Source organism: Pseudophryne corroboree, chromosome 2 (assembly GCF_028390025.1).
Source record: "Pseudophryne corroboree isolate aPseCor3 chromosome 2, aPseCor3.hap2, whole genome shotgun sequence".
Classification (NCBI taxonomy): Eukaryota; Metazoa; Chordata; class Amphibia; order Anura; family Myobatrachidae; genus Pseudophryne; species Pseudophryne corroboree.
Window position 1 is genome coordinate 770,205,652 of NC_086445.1, and position 21,511 is coordinate 770,227,162.

Here is a 21,511-nt window from a genome sequence, read left to right on the forward strand (position 1 = left end):
GATGTGTCCTCATAAATATTGCCTCAATGCTAACATCTGGCACCTTTTTTTTAATGAAAATGCATCTTATTTGCATTGCTATGTAGCTAGGATGCACAAGCAGCTTCTAATGATTAAAATGATATGCAGCATGCCTATATACTGTGTGAGACTGTGGCTGTATCTGCATATGAAATGCTACACATAGAATATAGGCATGCCGCATATCATTTTAATCAGCAGAAGCTGCTGATGCCCCTAGGCATATGAAATGCCTTAGGTAATTGCTTAGTTTACTTATGCCTATGGTCGGCTCTGTGTATGGGCCTTTAGATTGTATTCTGAAAGTGCTAATGGGCTGCTTTGGTTTGTGCTATTCAATGGTTGTGAGCAGCCCAGGCATGGTTTAATGACAAGCAAAATTATAAAACTTTTGCAGAAAAAACAGTTGTATACAATGTATATTTGCTTTTAACTTTTTTTTTTAATATAATTTATTTTTTAAACATGATATTTACAAGACAAAAATATTCCAAATGAAATTACTAGGGGAAAGTATTTATTTATATTTTGAGTTATCATCCAATCATGATTTAACAACCAAGTTATTATGGGTACGGCATAATACAGTAGGTCAACAGTAAAAAGATTGACAGTGTCTAGGTTGACACCAAATGGTTGAGATGGGTAAAATATCTACACAGGCAAAAATGTAAACATGGAAATGGTCAACACAATTTTTTTGTGTTATTTGGGTGTCAATTTGTAGGTTCAGCACATGAAACCCCAATTCATGTTCCACGTTTCCTTGCATGGCTCACTTCGCTCACCGTGCTCGGGTAAGGTACCTACAGATTACTATTTCCAATCACAGCCCATTTCATAAAGTAAAAAAAAGTTGAAAACAATGCAAATAAACAAAAAACTTGTGTCGACCATATGTTGTGTCAACCATTGACATGTCGACAATGTGAACCTGTCGACATTTGACTATGTCGACCATATTGTGTCGACCCATTGACTGCTGAGTTATGGACCGGATACCATCATCACCCCCTAGATGGGATGTACTAAAGGTAAAAATGCGGTCAAAATCCCAGTGTTGGCCGCATTTCCATATGTACCAAGCTTGGACCAGGCAAGTAACACCATCTTCAGATCTTTAGATAGTGTTACCCAATAGAAGCCTATGGGCTTATTTTCGCATTTCCATCTGAAAGGGATCCAATTGGATCCCTCCCTGCACCACCTGTGGTGCACTTCATGTGCAGAAGGACTCCTGTGTCCTAAACCTGGAAGTCCTGTGATTGCAAAGGTTAGCTCTTATCAGCAGAGCTGTCTTTTTGCGATTCTAATCACATTTCTAGGTACATACTGCACCTGTACCTGATAAGTGGCGGGATGTATCCCCATAGTACATCTGGGTGTGGATCATAGGGTCGACAGTAACTAGGTCGACAATCATTAGGTCGACCACTATTGGTCGACAGCGACTAGGTCGACACCTGAAATATGTCGATACAGTCATTAGGTCGACGTGGAAAACTACATGAGTTTTTTATATTTTTTTGGTGTCGTTTTCTTCGTAAAGTGACTGGGGACCCCAATTAGTGCACCGTGTCCACACGCATGGCTCACTACGCTCGCCATGCTTTGGGCAAGGTGCCTCGCTCCACTACCACTGCGCTCGTCACAGGTTACTATTCCCAATCGTAGTCCATGTGGAACGTAAAGTATGAAAAAGTTTAAAAAATGGGGAAAAATATGAGAAAAACTCATGTTGACCTTTTTATGTGTCGACTTTTGCCATGTTGACCTAGTGACCATGTTGACCTAATGACCATGTCAACCTAATGCATGTCGACCAATAGTGGTTGACCTAATGAGTGTCGACCTAAGTGCTGTCAACCTAAAGACCGGATACCAGTACATCCGAACCCCTCTCTTCTTAAAATTTTCCCAGAAACTCTGTTCCCCTACAGCCTCTAGTAGATCTGTCCTACAACCCTTAGAATAAAAGTAATTTGTATTTTAGATGCATTATTCTCCTAGAAGTGACAGCATGAAAAACCGTTCACTTTGACTTTTTTTAAGAAAAAAAACTATAATTTCATCAGTTTGCAATCAGCTGTTTGTTAGCGTACTGATATATCCTGTTTTTGATTATTCAGTACTGAAATAGGAAAACACTATCCTGCATGAGAATAAAAATACGGGATGTGATTAACACTCCCTTATTTATACAGTATGTTGTAGAGGCGTTGCTAGTGTATCCTAAGCTGGCCTTTTATGCTGGCTCTAATACCCAGTTGTTTTGCACGGATAAACATTTACTTCCATACAATACTACACACCAGCTATCATCACGTCATGGGAATTTTGCTTTCTGTTAGAACTAAGTTGCTTTGATGCAGCGCAGCCCAGGTGATTCATAACATACAGCTGAAACAGCCAGCCTCTACAGATCATTTTAGTAGCCACCCACAGTGCAAACAAGTCTGGTCTGTGCAGAGTACAATACTGTACTATCATATAATAATACAAAGTAAATACTACCATTTTACAAACAAAAAAAGTTCAATCAACTTGTCAGAAATGTTTTGCCGTCAGTGCTTGGCAAATATCTTTTTTTTATGTAGATAAATGATTTGCAGCAAGGCGTAAGTCTAAAAATAAGTCTGGTAAGGTGACTGGAGTGTATATTAGAAATAGTTTTCAATTACAGTATGTAACTATTTACTTTACCCTTTGCATGGCATCAAATAGCCAACAAATATATTTAACACGTAAAATTCTGATTTGCTAACCAGATGTTAGTCCCATGTGATCCTGCTCATGTCTATATGAGAAGTAGCTGAGTATTACATAGAAATCTTTGATTTCTATACTTAAATAATGGACAATCCGGGAACAAATGGATTTTACAAGAAGTGAAAGAGAAATTATGGGTTTAAAAGTAATTGTTGTGTCTCTGGTCTGTCATACAGTTTGTTTTCATCCATATATATAGATGGTTAGTTTTTCTAAACATGAATGCATTTTAGCCTGTACTGTAGGATGTGTATGAAAACATATGTAAATAGAAATTACCATCTGTTTCTAGATAATTGTGTGGTGGATTGCTTTAGGAATTGTGTAAGCAAAAGATACTGTAGTTGGAAAAGGATCACTTCGGTCACTTGAAAGATTCAGGAGTTTATTTACAGAGGTTCGGGTTCTAAAACCTGTTGCTTCCAATTGTATTATGCACAAAATTTATAAGGAAATGCTTTTACTACCCGTGTTTTGCTAGTAAACTCATTGCCCTTTTACATTTCGGGCATAAACATTTTCGGAAGCACCAGGTTTTAGAATATGACGCTTGGTAAATAAACACCTTGGTTTTAGCATTGTGAAAGAAACCAATAGTAGTTGTATTTATAGTCTGTTACGGTTGCTAATGTCACATTTTTTTCTAATTTATATACTAGAGTCTTTCTTTATAGTCCACCCTAGTACATTACAGTTTATCCTAGGAAACAGCAGCAAGTTCATAAATTTATTTAAAATGAAAATGTTAAATGCAAGTTACATATTTTTTATTTATATCTTCAGTGATCCTCACAATTGGGGTTCTTTATGAATATGAATAATTTCAGTTTGCTAAGGTATTTTTGCACATAGCCATTGATATTTCAGTTATTTTGCGCAAATGTACTGTATTGTGAATCAATAAACGACATTGATAATGACATTTTTGCTCAACGTGTTAGGCAACTTGGGAGGGCAAATAACATATTGTATATCTATGATATACAGTACAGTCGGGAGAACAATCAGATATACATTTTCATGTTATAATATTCTACTTAACTAATTAACATGGAGGGAGAAGCCAGGTTGGCACAACACCGTGTGTGGTGTCAGCGTAGGGAGCAGTCTGTGGGCATGACGGTGCAATCACAACATCACAGCCCCACCCCCCGTTACAGAATACCGGCATTGTAAATCAACCCACCCACTTTTCCTCCATAAGCAGATGGGTGCAGAGGTACATGGGTGGTAGCAAGGGTGTGCAGGCAGTAGTGTAGGAATGTGGACGGCTACAGGGGGAGGGAGGGGGGTATATGCCAGTCCCGGAAGACTTGCCCACTTTTCTGGGTGGCCGAGAGTGCTACCCTATTTTGGGGGGATTCCCAGCCGTGCCAGGATAGTAGGTAAGCTAAGAGATCATGACAATGTAAAATGGAATGCCATGCATCTACAGTGTCTGTGCCGATAGTAAAATAGGCAGGAGTGCTTTTGAAAGGAAAGCTGAGCACACTTTTTTCTGGTCTATTAAACATTGTTGTATTTATTGCAAGAAACAATATAATGTATGTTCCAACTATCACACGGATATCTGACTTTAACTTACCGGAACATTAACAAAAGCACTTCCACTGAAGTGATATATTTGAATTGTTCTATCAAAATAATTCTCATTGTACATGATATTGCACCATATATAATTTATTTATGTGTAACATCTAGTCAATTTTATAAAGTTCATAGCATGTGTATTATCAGTACAACATAAATGTATATTATGTGTAGTATCTAAGTTTGTCATATCTGTTTCCAATTATGATACATATCCAACTTTCTTACCTAGGATCATCACATTATACTACCAGCTTTAATGTTTTCGTGCAAATATAAAGTTACAATACATCCAGCCAGATCTAAAGGCCATTTAAAGGCTGAAAGTATTTTCTTCACAACTCCTCCCTGTTCAGCGCTGAAAGGCAAAACCCACAAACACATTAACTGTCCAACTGAAGGAGGTAAGAACGAGTCTGGCCATGCATGTGGAGCAAAAAGGTTTATATTCTGTGTGTTGGCAAGCTGCTGTTTTTGATTTACATGTAATCTTATTTAATTAAGAATCATATCAATGTAAACTGTGTGGCCTGCTAATGTTATTTTTGCTCACCTTCCATGTTATAGCTCAAGTCTTGCTTATTTTCAATAAATCTCAGTATACCTAAATAGCCATACAATGTGCTATATCCCAGTTACCCCAGGACAGTTCAGGCACTGTTGTATTTATAATGGGCACACTGCACCCATATTTTTCAATCCTTACCCTCTGGAGTCCCGCTTCGGCAGCAGCAGCAGCGCTGCAGAAATCACCAGGAAAATGGCACTGCAGGCATTTTCCCGGTGTTTCGTGCATGTGCAGTTAGAAAATCACCAGGAAAATGGCAGGACCGCCATTTTTCCAGAGACATGCGCAGTAGACTCTGTGACAGTGCTGGGGTTCATCCCCTAGTGAACCTAGTGCCCAATGTGTACATCACTGCTGGCTAGAGAGGAGGGGGCCCATATGGAGGCTGCACATGGGAATCCTTTTCTCTAGATGCGTCCCTGAGTTCAGGACATATGTGCTGACATTTTCAATCCGCTCTCCAAGAGAGGGTGGTGTCCAGGTGGCTGGGTGGGGGCATGGCCCAACAAATAGTATAATTACAACCATATCCCATGACATTTTGCCCTGAATCAGGCCTCTTGCTCCATTTCCCATCTCCTTTACCTGGGAAGCTTGGAGATTTGTGAGACTTGTACAGTTTCCCCAGGAGGAGGAGACCATGCCCTAAATATGGTTCAAGATTTGTTTTGCCTTTTTTGTTTTTGTGGATTGTGGTTGATACATGATATTAAGCCATTTGAAATGTACCCGTTACCTACACTCAGTGGTGGTAGCCATTTTATTTTAGAAAGCAGCAGTTCACTAGGAGCCAATCACATCATTGATGCATGTGACAGTTTGCATACTGTTTACCATTACCTAGTTTCTCAACTGTGTGAAGACAATGAGTGGACTGAAGAGGTTATATTGTCTTTTTCCAAAAAGACAAAAAAAATAATCAAGATTTTATGATTTCAGTGTTCCAGCTTTCTATGTAAAAAATAAGGGACCTCTTAAATAATTGTGGAGAAAAATAATACTGTGATTATGTTTTCTTCATTGAATTTGCTCAAAGATTGCAATTGTGTTGGTCAGGTTGTGTTAGATTCCCAATGATGCTGAATCAGCCTTGGTTATGTCACTAAGATGGAATGCCAGGTTGTGGCCATATGTACTTTATTTTTGTGCTACCAGGTTGTCTCATTGGGTTGGCCACACACACTTTTTAATGGCACATATAAATCAGAAGTAATTTAATAAAGGATGTTCTGGGAGTATTGCGACCCACAAAAAAACCTTGCCCACTAGCTGGACAGAACTGCCTTAACCAATCAACACAATTATCTGGAAAAGGGCTACATACTGAGAGAGGCTGCTGAAAAAAAGAAATTACATATTTGTGTTGCCTGATTCTAATTTAAATTTTATATTCAACCTTAGTTTGAAAGAAAAGAAAAAAGCACCTGGCTTTACCCAAAGTGCGTTTTTGTATTACAAAATAAACTAATGTAACTTTGATGTTCTTGGAATGGATTCCCTTATATCATGATGGAATTTAAATTCTTAAAGGTAGAGCCTTTTGGGTCAATCAAGTTACTTTTATTACAAAACATTTCCAACTGATGTTTAAAAACTTAAAGACTGAGAACAAATAGAGACTTTCTTTGTGTTTGGCGAGGTGTTGAAGTTCAGTTAGCAGTTTTTCAAGGCCCTGTTGCTTTTACAGAGATTTAGCATTGAAGTTTACTGTAACTCAGTGAAATGTTTGTGAAGTCCTGCCAGATATTGGTAAAGGCTCTCATTGTTGGCATATCTGCTCTTTGTCAACAGTGTTTCAGGAGGAGTTAACGCATTTTCAAAATGTATTTGAGGAACATTCAAAATTTTGATTGTCTTACAAAAACAACAAGAACAGAGAGCAAATAATTCTGACAGATCACTGACTTCAAATAGCTCGATCCTATTTTACAGTTTTTGTATGGATTAAAATGGTTATTATAATGTGAGCTATTGCTTAAGCATGGCTCTTTGTACATAGATATAGGAAGGGCAATGGCATTGTGTCATGATTGCACAGTATGGAAAATTACTTCCTGGCTTTTACTCATATGAAACAGTTTCTATTGGAAAAAATATATTCTCTACAATTTTCCTATACACTTTTTACTTCCTGAGCTTAGATGTATAGTAATATACCATAGGAAAATGTAACTACATTTCAGCTGAGTGAAATATATTATTGCAGCCTTGGGTTGTAGGCTTCAAAAGGTAATGGTTCCTGTCTATTGGATAAGATACACAGGGCTGGATGTAATGATGTCCGAGATTGCTGGAGGTGAGAGATGCCGGACGATCTCGGATGTTTTTTTAAAGGGGCAATCACTTACAAGGCAAAACTTTGCCTTGTAAATGATTGTCCCTTTAAAAAACTTCCGAGATCCTCCGGTAACTCGCACCTCCGGCAATATCGGGTGTCATAACATCTGGCCCACAGTGCTGAAAGTGGGCATGATATATATATTACATAGTGAGCAAATATTTGTGACTGAAATCTCTTTTAGCGGTCTAGTAAAGGTAAAACCATGGAGCTAGAAGAGAGATCTGTCTCAGGGGCCTGTCAGAACTAATAGATTCAGCTGATATGTGGCACAGAATCTGTCAATACTGATATTAGGGAAGGCCTGATATATACACCCTTACATTTTTTTTTAAATAAATAAAATCACTTTTTTTGTAAGTTCTATATACTAACCAATTAATGTTTTATTTGGGGTAACTCTTTGAGTTTCATTAACTGAGTTAAAGAATCATAGAAAAGTATATATTCTTTGATAAATGTAACAGGTTTAGGGGCATATGTCTCAAGGCTTGTTTAGTGTTAAAAACGGGATAGAACAGGGGGAATGCAACTGACAAATATGTTCAGACTTGTACAAACAAATTAGCAGTTTCACATACAGTAAATACATAGTTAAAGTGTCCAGTTAGCATAGATATGCAGGGAGGACAAAGAGGAGAAGGCCCTGTTCTTACAATCTAAAGGAGATATGAGTGTACACAATAGGGAGAAAATATAGTAGAAGAGGGCAAGACTTAAGAGCATGTTTGAAGTCTTGGAGGCTGGGTAAAAGTCTGACACAGTGTAGGTAGGCATTTCAAAGGATGGGAATAGCCCCGGAAAAATCCAGAATCTAAGAGTGGGAAGCGTTCATAAGGGAGGAGAAGAAGTGACAATTGTTTGCAGAGTAAAGACAGCAGGAGGGGGTTGGGTACAATATGTGGACAGTTTTAATGTGCCAGCAGTCATGTGACCATCACTCTGGACAGGGACGGACAGGTGGTGTAACTCAGCCCAGGAACTGCAGTATGTGCGCTCGACAAGGTCACATCTAAATGGTGTGAGTCAAAGGAGGCTGGCCTTGTAGCATGCCCCATCTCTCTGTATGCAGGGTTGGGCGAGCAGAGTGCTGGGAGGCAGAGCTGCTCGTCTAGCCCCTGTCTCTCTGAGTGCAGTTGGCCAGACAAGCTATCATGTCATCGGCCCTTCTGACATTTTCCAGAAGTACCAGATGACCAGTCCGGCCCTGCTTCCTGGTCAGACCTTGGATCCTCTGGCATTATGGAAAATATTTTTCCACTATGCCTATCCCTAATCCCTACCCCTAACCTTCCCTCTAGTGCCTCACCCTAAGCTCCCACCCATGCAACCTAACCCTATCTTCCCCTGCAGCCCAACCCCTAACCTTCCCGTCTTAACTTAACCCTAAAGTCGACATTCTGGGAATGTTGTCTGTTGGCATTTTAATAATAGCGACACCTTAACTGTCGGCATCAACATTATGAATATCCACATAGTTAATGTTGACCCCCCCCGGTAGCGAGTGTGTAAGGAAATAAGACTGCAGATGTAGGGAGGAGATGTGAGATAATCATATATAAGATATACATTTAAGGTTTTTCCTTGTCTTTCCCCATACTCTCAGTGGAATTCCACACTTCATTAGTTGAACAGCGCTTAGAAACTTAGAATTTGACTACAGATAAGAACCACTTGGCCCATCTTGTCTGCCCTAAAGTGCTATTCACATTGGGTCTGGTCAGCGCTGGCTCTGACCAATTTGGTGTCCTAGGCTTAACGCCCAAGTATGGCTCATGTACCTAGTTCTCCACACCTGGTGGTCTAGTGTGAAACAGGAAAAAAGGACCTTACTCACTCTACTGAGCTTGGTGGGCACAGAAGGGTCCTTCCCCGCAGGAATCAGCGCTACTCCTCTCTTGGCTCTCAGCGCTGGCTTATGTCCACGAGCTACTTGACTCTCACTGGACTTCTCCTAATCAGCAAAGGGGCCATTATAAGCTATTTTGCAAGGAACAGCATTCACACATACTGTAGAATACATTTGTATATGCTGAGGGCGTGGACATAGAGTTGCATTCTTTTATGAGCCATGCATATGCAGAGATCCATCTAATTTCAGTAGAATTTTCTGCATCAAGGATTTAGACTCTCACAAGCAGAGGCTGGCAGCTATGCAGTTACATAGATGTATCTGGCTTAGGATAGCTGTGGATGATTGCATGGGACTTGCGATCACAGAAAGCGGCTGGATATGCAATGTCATTACATTTGACTGACTGTAGCTGAAGGCACTTGGTTTCATGTCTTTGAGTTTGACTTAATCACTAAGCAGCAGGAAATGATCACACATAGGGGGTCATTCAGATCTGATCGCTGGGCTGCGATTTTGCTGTCCTGCGTTCAAATAGTTGCCGCCTACAGGGGGAGTGTATATTTGCCGTGCAAGTGTGTGATGCTATGTGTACGCCGAGCTGCTAAAATTCAGTGTGTGCAGTCTCTGCGCAGCCAAGAACTTACTCCTTCAGTGCGATCACATCAGGCTGATGGGGGCCGGAGCTGACGTCAGACACCCTCCCTGAAAATGCTTGGGCACACCTGCGTTTTTTCGAACACTGCTAGTAAACGGTCAGTAACTACCCACAAACGGCTTCCTCCTGTCAATCACCTTGCGAACGCCCATGCGATCGGATTTTTCGCACCATCCTGATGCTGACCAGCGATGCCCTTTCTAGTTGTCCGACGCGTGTGTGCATTGCGGTGCATATGCATGCACATTTAGTACTTGATCGCCCTCTGTGCGAAAACTCACAGCAGTGATCAAATCTGAATGACCCCCATTGTTCTTTATTCCTTTCTGGATTTCTGAATGTAAATGTAATGGGTTTTTGAAAAAAGATCCACAAATGTAAATGTACATGTGTGCATAACTTATGAAACATTTAGTAAATCAGCCACCAAAAAAGTAGGTATGAGTACATTTGGCAAACATAAGGATGAAAATGGTAAACTCATAGTCATACATATGTTCTCTGAATTATATTTGGTAAAAAAAATGATATTGCCATATACAAATCAAGTATTATATAAATGTAAGGATGAAACCAAGCATAAAAGTAATTAAATTGCCTCACGGGGACAATAACATCATTTTACTGTGTAATTTTATGAGTAGAGGAGCAGGGGCTGGCTGATTAGCAACTTTCAGCCTGGGGGGCAGACTCAAGCAAGTGACCCAGCTTTTCACAGGGAATCTGCAGTCAGGTGGCCCTGGAGCACTTAAATTGCACTGACCTGGGGGGCAGATGGCACCCTGCCCCTCTGCCCAGCCAGCCCCTGTAGAGGAGTGAGAACTGTTGTGCAATTCTAATTATGGTTAGCATAGCATAAGGATACTTTGCATTTGACTCCACCTAGGGGTATATTTACTAAAGTGTGGGTTTATTGAACTGGAGATGTTGCCCATAGCAACCAATTAGAGTCTACTGTGGCTATTATCTTCTAGAAGGTGCTTGATAAATAAGTAGAATCTGATTGGTTGCTATGGCAACTTCTCCACTTATATAGACCTGCACTTTAGTAAATATACCCCTTAGGGTATCATAGCCTTGGCATAAAACTAAATAATGCTTGTCAGGTTAGCATAGATAGCATTTGTCTGTTGAAATTGTTGCAGCCTGTATAGTTGTGCTTTAATGCTACATTTTATGCCCGCACAAATTTAGAAACTCTCAAAAACATATATTTTTTCTCTAGAAGTATAGTGCACCTGTTTTACCTTCAGTATAGACTATAAAACGCCATCTGTAGAAATGTATATATTCATACAACGCTAAAACAAACTCAGTCTATACATTATTTATTAAGTGCCTCCATTCTCTCTTAGAATTAGCATACTGAATTAATTTAGACTGCATGTGAACTAGGTCAGCAAAACCACTCTGAACTACAGTACATTAATATTTTGCTCTTGAAACAAGCTAATCTTTTGTTATGTTTTCAGGTTCTCAGGACCAATTCATTAATTTGCAGATGTTTTCAGTGGCTTACAATGCTAATTATTACAATCTTTGTTTCTCTTAGATATTGTGTAGTATGTCGCTATATGTCCTTATCTTTTCTGCCAGTGAACGTATTTTACCACTAAGTTTGCATATTTACTAAAGACATAAAACAGCAACATTTGCTGACTGCAGTGAAATGATGAAATAATAATTGTATCTATAATACATGAATGGTGTGAACCCATCATTGACCTCTAATAGTTTTAAGTAGAGAGTACAGTTATGTAAGATAACCTCTGACTCTACTAATCATCAAAATTATAATACCAGTTATTTTATTTCTGGTGGTACTCATGGGTTTATTCTAATAACCGTACTAGGGGCCTAATTCAGACCTGATCGCAGCAGCTAAATCTTTCTCTAATGGGCAATTCCATGTGCAGTGTAGGAGGGGGAGATCTAACATGTGCAGAGAGAGTTAGATTTTGGTGGGTTATTTTGTTTCTGTGCAGGGTAAATACTGGCTACTTTATTTTTACACTGCAATTTAGATTTCAGTTTGAACACACCCCACCCAAATCTAACTCGCTCTGCACATGTTACATCTGCCCCACCTGCATTGCATATGGGTGGTCATTCCGAGTTGATCGCTCGTTATATTTTTTTCGCAACGGAGCGATTAGTCGCTAATGCGCATGCGCAATGTCCGCAGTGCGACTGCGCCAAGTAAATTTGCTATTAAGTTAGGTATTTTACTCACGGCATTACGAGGTTTTTTCTGTGTTCTGGTGATCGTAGTGTGATTGACAGGAAGTGGGTGTTTCTGGGCGGAAACTAGCCGTTTTATGGGTGTGTGCGAAAAAACACTGCCGTTTCTGGGAAAAACGCGGGAGTGGCTGAAGAAACGGGGGAGTGTCTGGGTGAACGCTGGGTGTGTTTGTGACGTCAAACCAGGAGCGAAACTGACTGAACTGATCGCAGTGGCAGAGTAAAAGTCTGGAGCTACTCAGAAACTGCTAAGAACTGTCTATTCGCAAATCTGCTAATCTTTCGTTCGCAAATCTACTATGCTAAGATTCACTCCCAGTAGGCGGCGGCTTAGCGTGTGCAAAGCTGCTAAAAGCAGCTTGCGAGCGAACAACTCGGAATGAGGGCCCTGGTTTTGCCAATTAGAGAAAAATGTTGCTGCTGTGATCAGGTCTGAATTAGGCCCTAGATCCAAAAGCAGGAAGAACCGTGACATTATTTCAGATTTAAATAACATAGTTATCTTCACACTTATCCAGAGTGCGAAATGTAATCTAAATCTTGTATCGACTTTGTACTTGAGGTGAGCATTGCTACCTGTTCCATAGGAAACAATGACTGAATAATACATGTCACTATAGTGGCCATATCAGGACATTCCTCATCAATATCAGAGAGTGAGAAAGATGATGTACTTTACATTTGTTCATACACTGTAGGGATGAGTCTGAGTAGCAGGCAAAGTGGCTGTAGTTGCCGGTAGTCACAGAATCCTGATACCTTATACTCTGTGAATCCATGGGAGTAATGAGAGGGTTTGTGCATCTGCAAGTGGAAACCTGGCGGGCCACTGATCTTACGCCAGCCACCACAACCATCATTATTACTATTGGCACTAGGCCAAGGCTGGGTGCAATAGATCCATCAGAACCAGGCTTCCCTTTGCCATACACACAACTCAGAATCACATAGAGCTTTTGATACAAGGCTATAACCCTCTCACAAGACAGGGAGGTTCCATGCATTCTCATTGTTACTGCCCAGTTGCCATCCCGAATCACCCAATATCACAGAAAGACAGATCTGTCCGAGTTCCATGCAGCTTAGGTTAGGGTGGACATATGGAGGAAATCACAGCATGCGCTGTATGCAATAACTTGCTTCTTATACCTGTGCACAGCGATCCGTCTGAATCAAAATCAGCCCCTTGTATGGACAGTACACAAATATTTTCTCCTTCATCCTTCTCTTTATACTTCAAATTTACCTCAATGAAACATTGCATTGTGTAGTATAAACTACACTTCTAGTTCCTTTGCATAGAAGGTGAGATCTTTATATTCTCAAATTAAAAAATAAGAATAAAAATATGAAACCAAAAAAATAAGTGTACTATAACAACCTGTAGCATATGGTTATTTAAATACTAAAACAGTTTCATTTCTTTGACTCTAAACTACTACTACTAATAACCTTTAATAACTAATAACTACTAATAACTGTAACCTGTATATAAACCTTGTTATTTGGACAGACTGCCCAGGTCTATTATTTCTGAGATGAAAATATATTTTGGGCATTTATTATTATTTTATTTTTAATATAGCCCCAGCATACCCTACAGCATTTTACAAATGGGAACAAAAATAATAAAATATAAAACTGGGTCTGTCAGAGAGGTTAGACACAAGCTTACTACTGTATGTGTAAGAAATATACACTTTGACTAGAATGCAATGGCATACTTCCAATCACTATACGATCATGTCCCATGCATCTACTTACAAATGTTTAGTTTTAAATAGTGGACCTTACAAGCTGGTGGTCAGGAGACCAGCGGTCACAATACTGACGTCTGCACCCCTCAAAATCCCAACAGTCGGCATGCCGACTAACAAGGACTAATCCCACTTGTGGGTGTCCATGACACCCATAGAGTGGGAATAGAACCGAGCCCGCAGCGTGGCGAGAGCAGTGAGTCCGCAAGGGGCTTTGTAGTGTTTCCCCCCTGCCGGCATTCTAAACCCCAGGATCCCTGCATCGGTATGGGGGCCTACAGGAACCCAAATGCCGGTCACCCATACCCAACCCCCAGATGTAAAGTGATATCATAAGCATTATTATTCTAACTCTTCACCAGGATGGGCTCTTATCATAGCCTGCGTCCTGGCAATAGAAACTGGGTATATATCATATTCTTATTATTTTATATTGCTGCGGTGGTAAACAATTATATTTAATGGGTGGATATTAATAATTGGTAAATATGCTCCAATTACTACAAACAATATAATTATTCTGAGGTAATAAAGACATTAGTAATTTTAGCACGGGAGAGACAGGCTCAAAGTGAGGCAATGAAAATTGAGGACATGGGTACAAATCACATGGGTCCATGACTCTATGGGTGCCTGGACCAGCCAGAGAGGTACACGGTCGAATCACATTATCATGACTACCATCTCATAGCAGGAGTAACTGTTTCAGAGCGCCATACACAGTAGGGTTCACTGAACTGTAATTTTAGACATATGTCTGGTGGCCCCCATGTTCATTTTAATGGTCAGCTGCTCCACTGTGGCATGTCAGTCGGCCCTCGAGCACCTTCATTCACCTCTCACATCAATGGCATGTGGTACTCTGCAGTTTCCACGTCTGTTATTCGCAATGATGCCATTTGTCCAGTCACTATACACCTTCACCACAGCAGCACGCGAACAGTTCACAAACTGCGCTGTTTCAGAAATACTGGCACCCTTGCTCGAAAGCCGATAATTATTCCTTTTTGCAACTCAGATAAATTGCCCCTTTTGCCCATAACAGCAACGAGTAATACGTTTACCTACAGCCTATCGCATGCCTTATATAACTTATATACCTGAGCTGGGTTCACTACGGGTGGCCGGCGGTCGGGCTCCCGGCGACCAGCATCCCGGCGCCGGGAGGCCAACCGCCGGCTTACCGACAGCTTGGCGAGCGCAAATGAGCCCCTTGCGGGCTCGCTGCGCTCGCCACGCTACGGGCACGGTGGCGCGCTACGCGCGCCACACTATTTTATTCTCCCTCTATGGGGGTCGTGGACCCCCACGAGGGAAAATAAGTGTCGGTAAGCCGGCGGTCGGGCTCCCGGCGCCGGTATACTGAGCGCCGGGAGCCCGACCGCCGGCAAACAGAAGACCACCCACCTGAGCTACATGTGCCAACGTCAAATGTAGGAGGTAGTCATAAGAATGTGACTAAACCATGTATGACCACACCTCCAAGAAGTATCGGCCATGATGCTTCTAGCTAATGCTGAAGCGAGAGTCCAATGGTACGAAACATGCTTCCAAGTACATAGACATGTCCAGAGTTGCCTATGAGTTTTAGATATCCCCATGGTAATGTGTATACTGGTGATTTTATTGATAGTTACAGTATGAAATTCTGTAAAGTGTTGGTTTTTGGTAATTTAAAGCATAAATGTGTTCTGTTCTTACCTTACACCAAACAATTCACCTGTTCTTCTCTAAAGGTCAGGCTGTTTCTAAAGTGTTGGCAAAACCAGAAAACCTATCCGCTTCATTTAGTGTACATGAGGGTAACATCACGGGACATTTTTCATGGAAGCTTTCCAAAGTAAATCTTCACCAGCCTATGACGGGTTTCCAAGTCACTTGGGCAGAAGTCACAACAGAAAGTCGTCAGAACAGCTTGCCAAACAGTATCATTTCCCAGTCTCAGATTTTGCCAGCGGTAAGCTGCAGCACATTTATTTTTATTTATCATTTTGCCATTATATAGATGATATTTTAATTTGTTTTACCTTTCTAACATAAACTGTGCAACTTGTTAATGTATATTGTTGAAAATATATACAGTACTTGTATATTGATTTTAAGCACTTTTTCATAAATCTAATATAAACTATTTACCATACACAGGACCATTATGTTCTCACTGTCCATAATCTAAGACCTTCAATGCTCTATCGACTGGAAGTCCAAGTACTAACAACAGGGGGTGAAGGGCCAGCAACTATAAAGTCCTTTCGGACACCAGATGTACTCCCACCGTTACCTCATCGTAAGTGAACTGATATTTTTTATTATAATACATTTTCATCTCTGTGTGAAGGTTTTTTTTCCTAGAAACCTTGTTTTTCTGGATTTCTATATTTCCATGACTTGTGACATGACAAAACAAAAGTAAACATAACTTACTGTAAGAACAAATCATTACACATTTGCATATAACTATGGCATACTGTATATAAAAGCATGTTAACAGTTAACATAACCACACATGGGTCACCATTGTGTTGCTGGGTTATACCCAGCACTCAGGGACCTGATAATGCAGCATGAATTATCTGGTCATGCAATATATGAAATGTCAGTAAATTTTACTTATTTCTATAAATGGAAAATGGAAATTTGATTAACCATTGACTGTTAAAATTAAGAATTTCTTGTTAAGCAATAATTTTCAAACAGTAGAAGTTTCATGCTTTAATCAATACTGACACTACATACAGTATGTATGTATTTATGTATGTATGTATGTATGTATGTATGTATGTATTTATATAAATTGTTTATATTGCCAGTTCACAAAACTGATAGGATCAATGGTGTATGTTTACATTACAGGTGCTGCTAGTCAGGGGAATGCCATCTTTATGTACTGCTCAAGGCACACTTTTACTGAGGTCATCAGTGTCTGACTGCTGTAGCATAGTAACCGCCTCAGTGAGTGGTTTAGGAGGAGAGGAATACTTCTTCCTCTCCGTCTCCTGTCCCTACTCTTCTCACACTATTAGTCACTGCAGTGATTGCTTGAAGGAGCCAACGAGACGTGTCACCCTTGCTCCTTTTGCAGTCAGTTATTGCAGAGTGGCCAGTGACAAGCACTCACAGAGGGTGCAAGAGGAAATATGGGAGCCATAATGTAGGAAATTTGTCTATGCCACCCTTTGCATGTGCTAGCAGACACTGGGCCTAATTCAGACCTGCTCGCAACAGCAAACTTTTTCTATAATGGGCAAAACCATGTGCACTGCAGGTGGGCAGATTTAACATGTGCAGAGAGAGTTAGATATGGGTGGGGTGTGTTCAAACTGAAATCTAAATTGCAGCGTAAAAATAGAGCAGCCAGTATTTACACTGCACAGAAACAAAATAACCCACCCAACTCTAAAAGGCCCTACACAGTGGGCGACATGAGTGAAAGATATGAACGATCTTGTTCATTAATGAACGAGATACCGTTCATATCTTTCAGTATGGAGGCACCAGCGATGAATGATGCGTGGCCCCGCGCTCGTTCATCGCTGGTGAAACTTCACTCCCCCCGTAATTGCGCCCCCCCTCCCCCCCGCTAGCCCACTGTGTTTTCACCTTCCTTATGAAAGGAATGGCGTTGACTTTAACCTATAATTACATATGTTTATTACTGTATTATGGGGGGGGGGGATATCATGTATCACAATTGAATTGCAATATATTCTATCCTCATTTGTATCATACCAGACAAGCATTTTTTAACCATGCTTGATCACTTACCTTCCTGACCAGCTATTCTGATGTAGAGCTGTCCCAGCAAAGTACTAACTTCTAGGATCATGGCCTGGGAGTTCTACTGTGCATGTGACCCCTGGGCAGTGCATGCGCAAGCCATGTTGTGTTTGAGTGGGGGGATGGCTTGGACAGAGAAGGAACCTTTGTGCGATAAAAAGCCCTTATCAGGCTTAAGCTCAGGGAAGTTACATTTTGCACAGCTTGATGAATTATGGCCACGCTTTACTATATCTGCTGTGGACATTTTTTGAGACATATGTATTGTGGTAAACCTCTAAAAAATGGAAGTTTTCAAAGGTTTTACCACACTTTTTAGTAATTCTACAATCTGCCGAAAGTGAGATGACTGATTTATCGCTGACCCTTTGTTGATGGCAGCCTGAACATTGATAACATTGGTTTATTAATACATACATACTGTATGTCATAAGTAGTCTTTCTAGCAACAATGGCAAGTATACGTATTTCATATATTGTATTGTAAGTGTTTACCTATTGAAGTACTCTATAAGGAAGCATTTTTAATCTAATATTCTTTAAAAATTCCAGAAACATTTCCTGCTTTTGACCTTTTGGGATGTTAAAATACAAAAACAGGAACAGAATACAAAACAATTTGTTAGCAGTGCTTGTGCAATTATCATGCACAGCTGCATTGAGACTGAAGTGTAATTGACAATTAAGACTAAAAACTTAGTTTGTTGTTAAATTCTTCCCTCAGTTTACATTCTTTGCTGGGTAAAGAGAGTACTGTGCAACCAAGCAAAAATGATTGATTCTAGAAACCACCTTTAATCATTCTTTGGTTTTTGTCTGGTTTTTTTTTTTTTGCTTTTGTTTTCTTTTACTGTGATTCATGTACTGAATGTCAACATAACAGGTTAAAGATATTATTATTGTTGTCTTATGCATGGTTTACCAAGTGTATGTGTTTGAAAGTACACTAGGTGCATTTGTTTAAAAGATGTGTATTATGTTGTTTACACTTATATTTGTATTGTCATTGTGGTGAAATGTATTGCAGTTTGTTGTATGAGTGAAATTTTCAAAAGGGCTGAAAACTCATCTCAGATGTGAATAAATTAACCATACTTGACTACTTTTCAGGAATGTCCTGAACAGAGGCGTAACTATGGTTTTCGGAGCCCAGGGCAAGATGGAAAATGGCGCCCCCCCAAAAAACATACAAAAAGACGCTGCGCTCTCCTCCCCTCACATTTAGGGTTGACGGGGGCGAGTGGAACATGATGCCCTGGACGCCGGCGGCGCCCCCCTCTCCTGGGCCTACCAAGGCGCCCAGGGCACGTGCCCCACTCGCCCTACCCTAGATACGCCTCTGGTCCTGAAGACTCCAAATTTTAGGAGCTCTCCTGACAGTGTTGACAAAACTACTGCATCCCATCCACGCAGCCATGATTCTGTAATGTGCTATAAATGCAAGGCTGTATTATCTATTATGGTGTGTACACACGGTGAGATTTTTCTTACGATTTTGACTATATAGTCAAAATCGTAAGAAAAGTTAGTGCAGATCGCAAGGTGAAATTCACCTTGCGATCCCAATTCGATGCTGATGCGCGGTCCCGCGCGGTCGGCATTGCAAGAATAGATAAACTGTGCAGGCAAGTGTTATGTTCCTGGTGCTCAGAACAAGAGAGATGTTGCGTAGTGAGTCCAGGGCACCAGAACGTGACGCTGAAATAAGGTGTGGTATGGAAATAGCCACTAGCAGCCTACCTCCATTGTTTCACCCGTGTGCAGAGGCGTCACTTACTTTTAAAACACCCGGTGCGGTAGCGGGTGAAAAGGGGGCATGGCTTCGCGGAAGGGGGCGTGGCTTCGCGTCCTGACCCCGTTTTCGGCACATTGTGGGTCCGGGGGATGCGGGCTTCACCCGGAGACTGCTGAATCTGCAGTGCTGGCTTCTGCACTGTGACAGGAGCCAGGTTGCAGCATCCAGCTCCTGCCACTGAGCAGGAGCCGGCACTTTGGAACACCCGGGTGCGGGCCGCACACCCCGCACCCACGTTGTGACGCCACTGCCCGTGTGGTCAGTTCACGCCTGCGTGACTATGGTTTCTTGGGCCCACGGCAGCTGCGTTTGAAGGTCGGATTAGGTCTGCCCAACTCCATTGCCCCCAGGTCTTAGAGTGAGACAAGGCGTGAACCGAGACAGGATAATAACAAGGGGACCTCTAACTAAAGCAAACAGAAGGCTAGCGGCTACTAACAGCCCTAAAACTAAATATATGTGCGGCACGCCGCCAAAGGAAAAGAACAACAAAGGAAATGCTGTCCACACGCCGACACCATACTGTTGTGTACCGGCGGTGATAGCATATGCAGAACCCTCTGCAAAACACCAGTTCAAATAACAAAAGAATACAGCGGCCTAGGCCAACGGACGCGGTAAAGCCGCTACTCACGGAACCGGTATAAATACTGGCAAACGGACTGGAACCCCCAATGCAGCAGACACAGGCTCTCAGAACCGGAAGACAGGCAGAATCCCAAACGACAGACCGGTGGACACCAAGAAGCCAGATACTCAATCAGGCACAGACAAAGCCACAGGACTTCAGGACAGGAATGCTTCACGGCAGGACATGGGATCAGACACTGGAACTGACACTGGAACCGACACTGGAACCGACACTGGAAGCTGCTAGACAGAAGCTGCTAGACAGAAGCTGCTAAACAGAAGCTCAGAAACTGGCAGGAACTAGCTCAGAACTCAAGAACTATCACCAGCGTCTGTGTATTGCACTGAGCCAGAATATAACAGAGAGCCCTAATTAATTATGTCGTGCAGCTGCCCTGTTGCATGACTCCAAACTGACAAGATGCAATTAGCAGACAGGTGAGGCCAACCACATGGAAACAGGCTGCAATTACACAGACTCACCACCGACAGCAAACAATAATCTTCTAAACCAGAGCAAAGGGAAATCCTGGCCTGCAAGAGAACTATAAACATAAAATACGGAAAACAGGAATGAACCACTACCTGAGGTTCATAACAGTACCCTCTCCTTAAGGGTGAGCTCCGAACACCCCATGACACCCACGGGGAACATAAACAGAAGTATAACATAAAATACATAACGAAAATGCAAAACAGGAATGAGCCACAGCCGTGGCTCATAACAGCAAGTCAATTTTGACTAGCTCTATAGATAGTCAAAATTGACACTTGGCCAAAATCGCACATAGTCAGTACCGCAAGCACACTGATTATGTGCTTGCGATGCCGACCTAGCTCCTGTCGCAGAGTGAGAATCGGGCATAGCCCGAATCTCACCATGTGTACGGGCCATTAGGCTGACTAGGCTGAAGCCTAGGGGCCTGTCAATTTTTTTTTTTTTTTTTTACTGAGGCACTAAGGGGGACATTTACTAAGCAGTGATAAGAGCGGAGAAGTGAGCCAGTAGAGAAGTTGCCCATGGCAACCAATCAGCACTGAAGTAACGTCTATAATGTGCATATTATAAAATGATACAGAGCTGCTCATAGGTTGATGGGGCAATTTCTCCACTGGCTCACTTCTCCACTCTTATCACTGATTAGTAAATGTCCCCCTAAGTCCTTATTGGTTCAGGTAGTTAATAGCACTTTGCACTCTGCGCCATAGTAAGGCACATTCGTAGTCAGCTGAGGAGATTCGTTTCAAGACAATGAAGGGAGGGGGGGGGGGGTCGGGGCGTTAGCGGACCAATAGTTCACTGGCACTATTTCTAAAGAGAAAATAAAAAGGAAGAACGATTGCGCACTGAGACTATCTTCAAGCCCTTTATTTTCAGGGCCTGAAATACTCAAAAGCCTAGGGGCCCGGCAATGGGATAATACGGCCCTGTATAAATGGAAGCATGGTGTTACTGCCTCCCTATGCAAAATGCTAAATCCCCTGTGACCTCCCCATCCAGGTTCTACTGGAGGG

General features: G+C 41.5%; 1 protein-coding gene across 1 annotated transcript in view; it reads left to right on the forward strand.

The window, feature by feature from the left end:
- The window catches only part of ANOS1 (anosmin 1), a 280,125-nt gene that overhangs the window by 256,893 nt on the left and 1,721 nt on the right, over positions 1-21,511 (forward strand). The window contains exons 13-15 of the mRNA XM_063955496.1: positions 4,613-4,784; positions 15,531-15,751; positions 15,940-16,081. Coding sequence (XP_063811566.1) covers positions 4,613-4,784; positions 15,531-15,751; positions 15,940-16,081 — 535 coding nt within the window. The remainder of the gene's footprint in view (positions 1-4,612; positions 4,785-15,530; positions 15,752-15,939; positions 16,082-21,511) is intronic.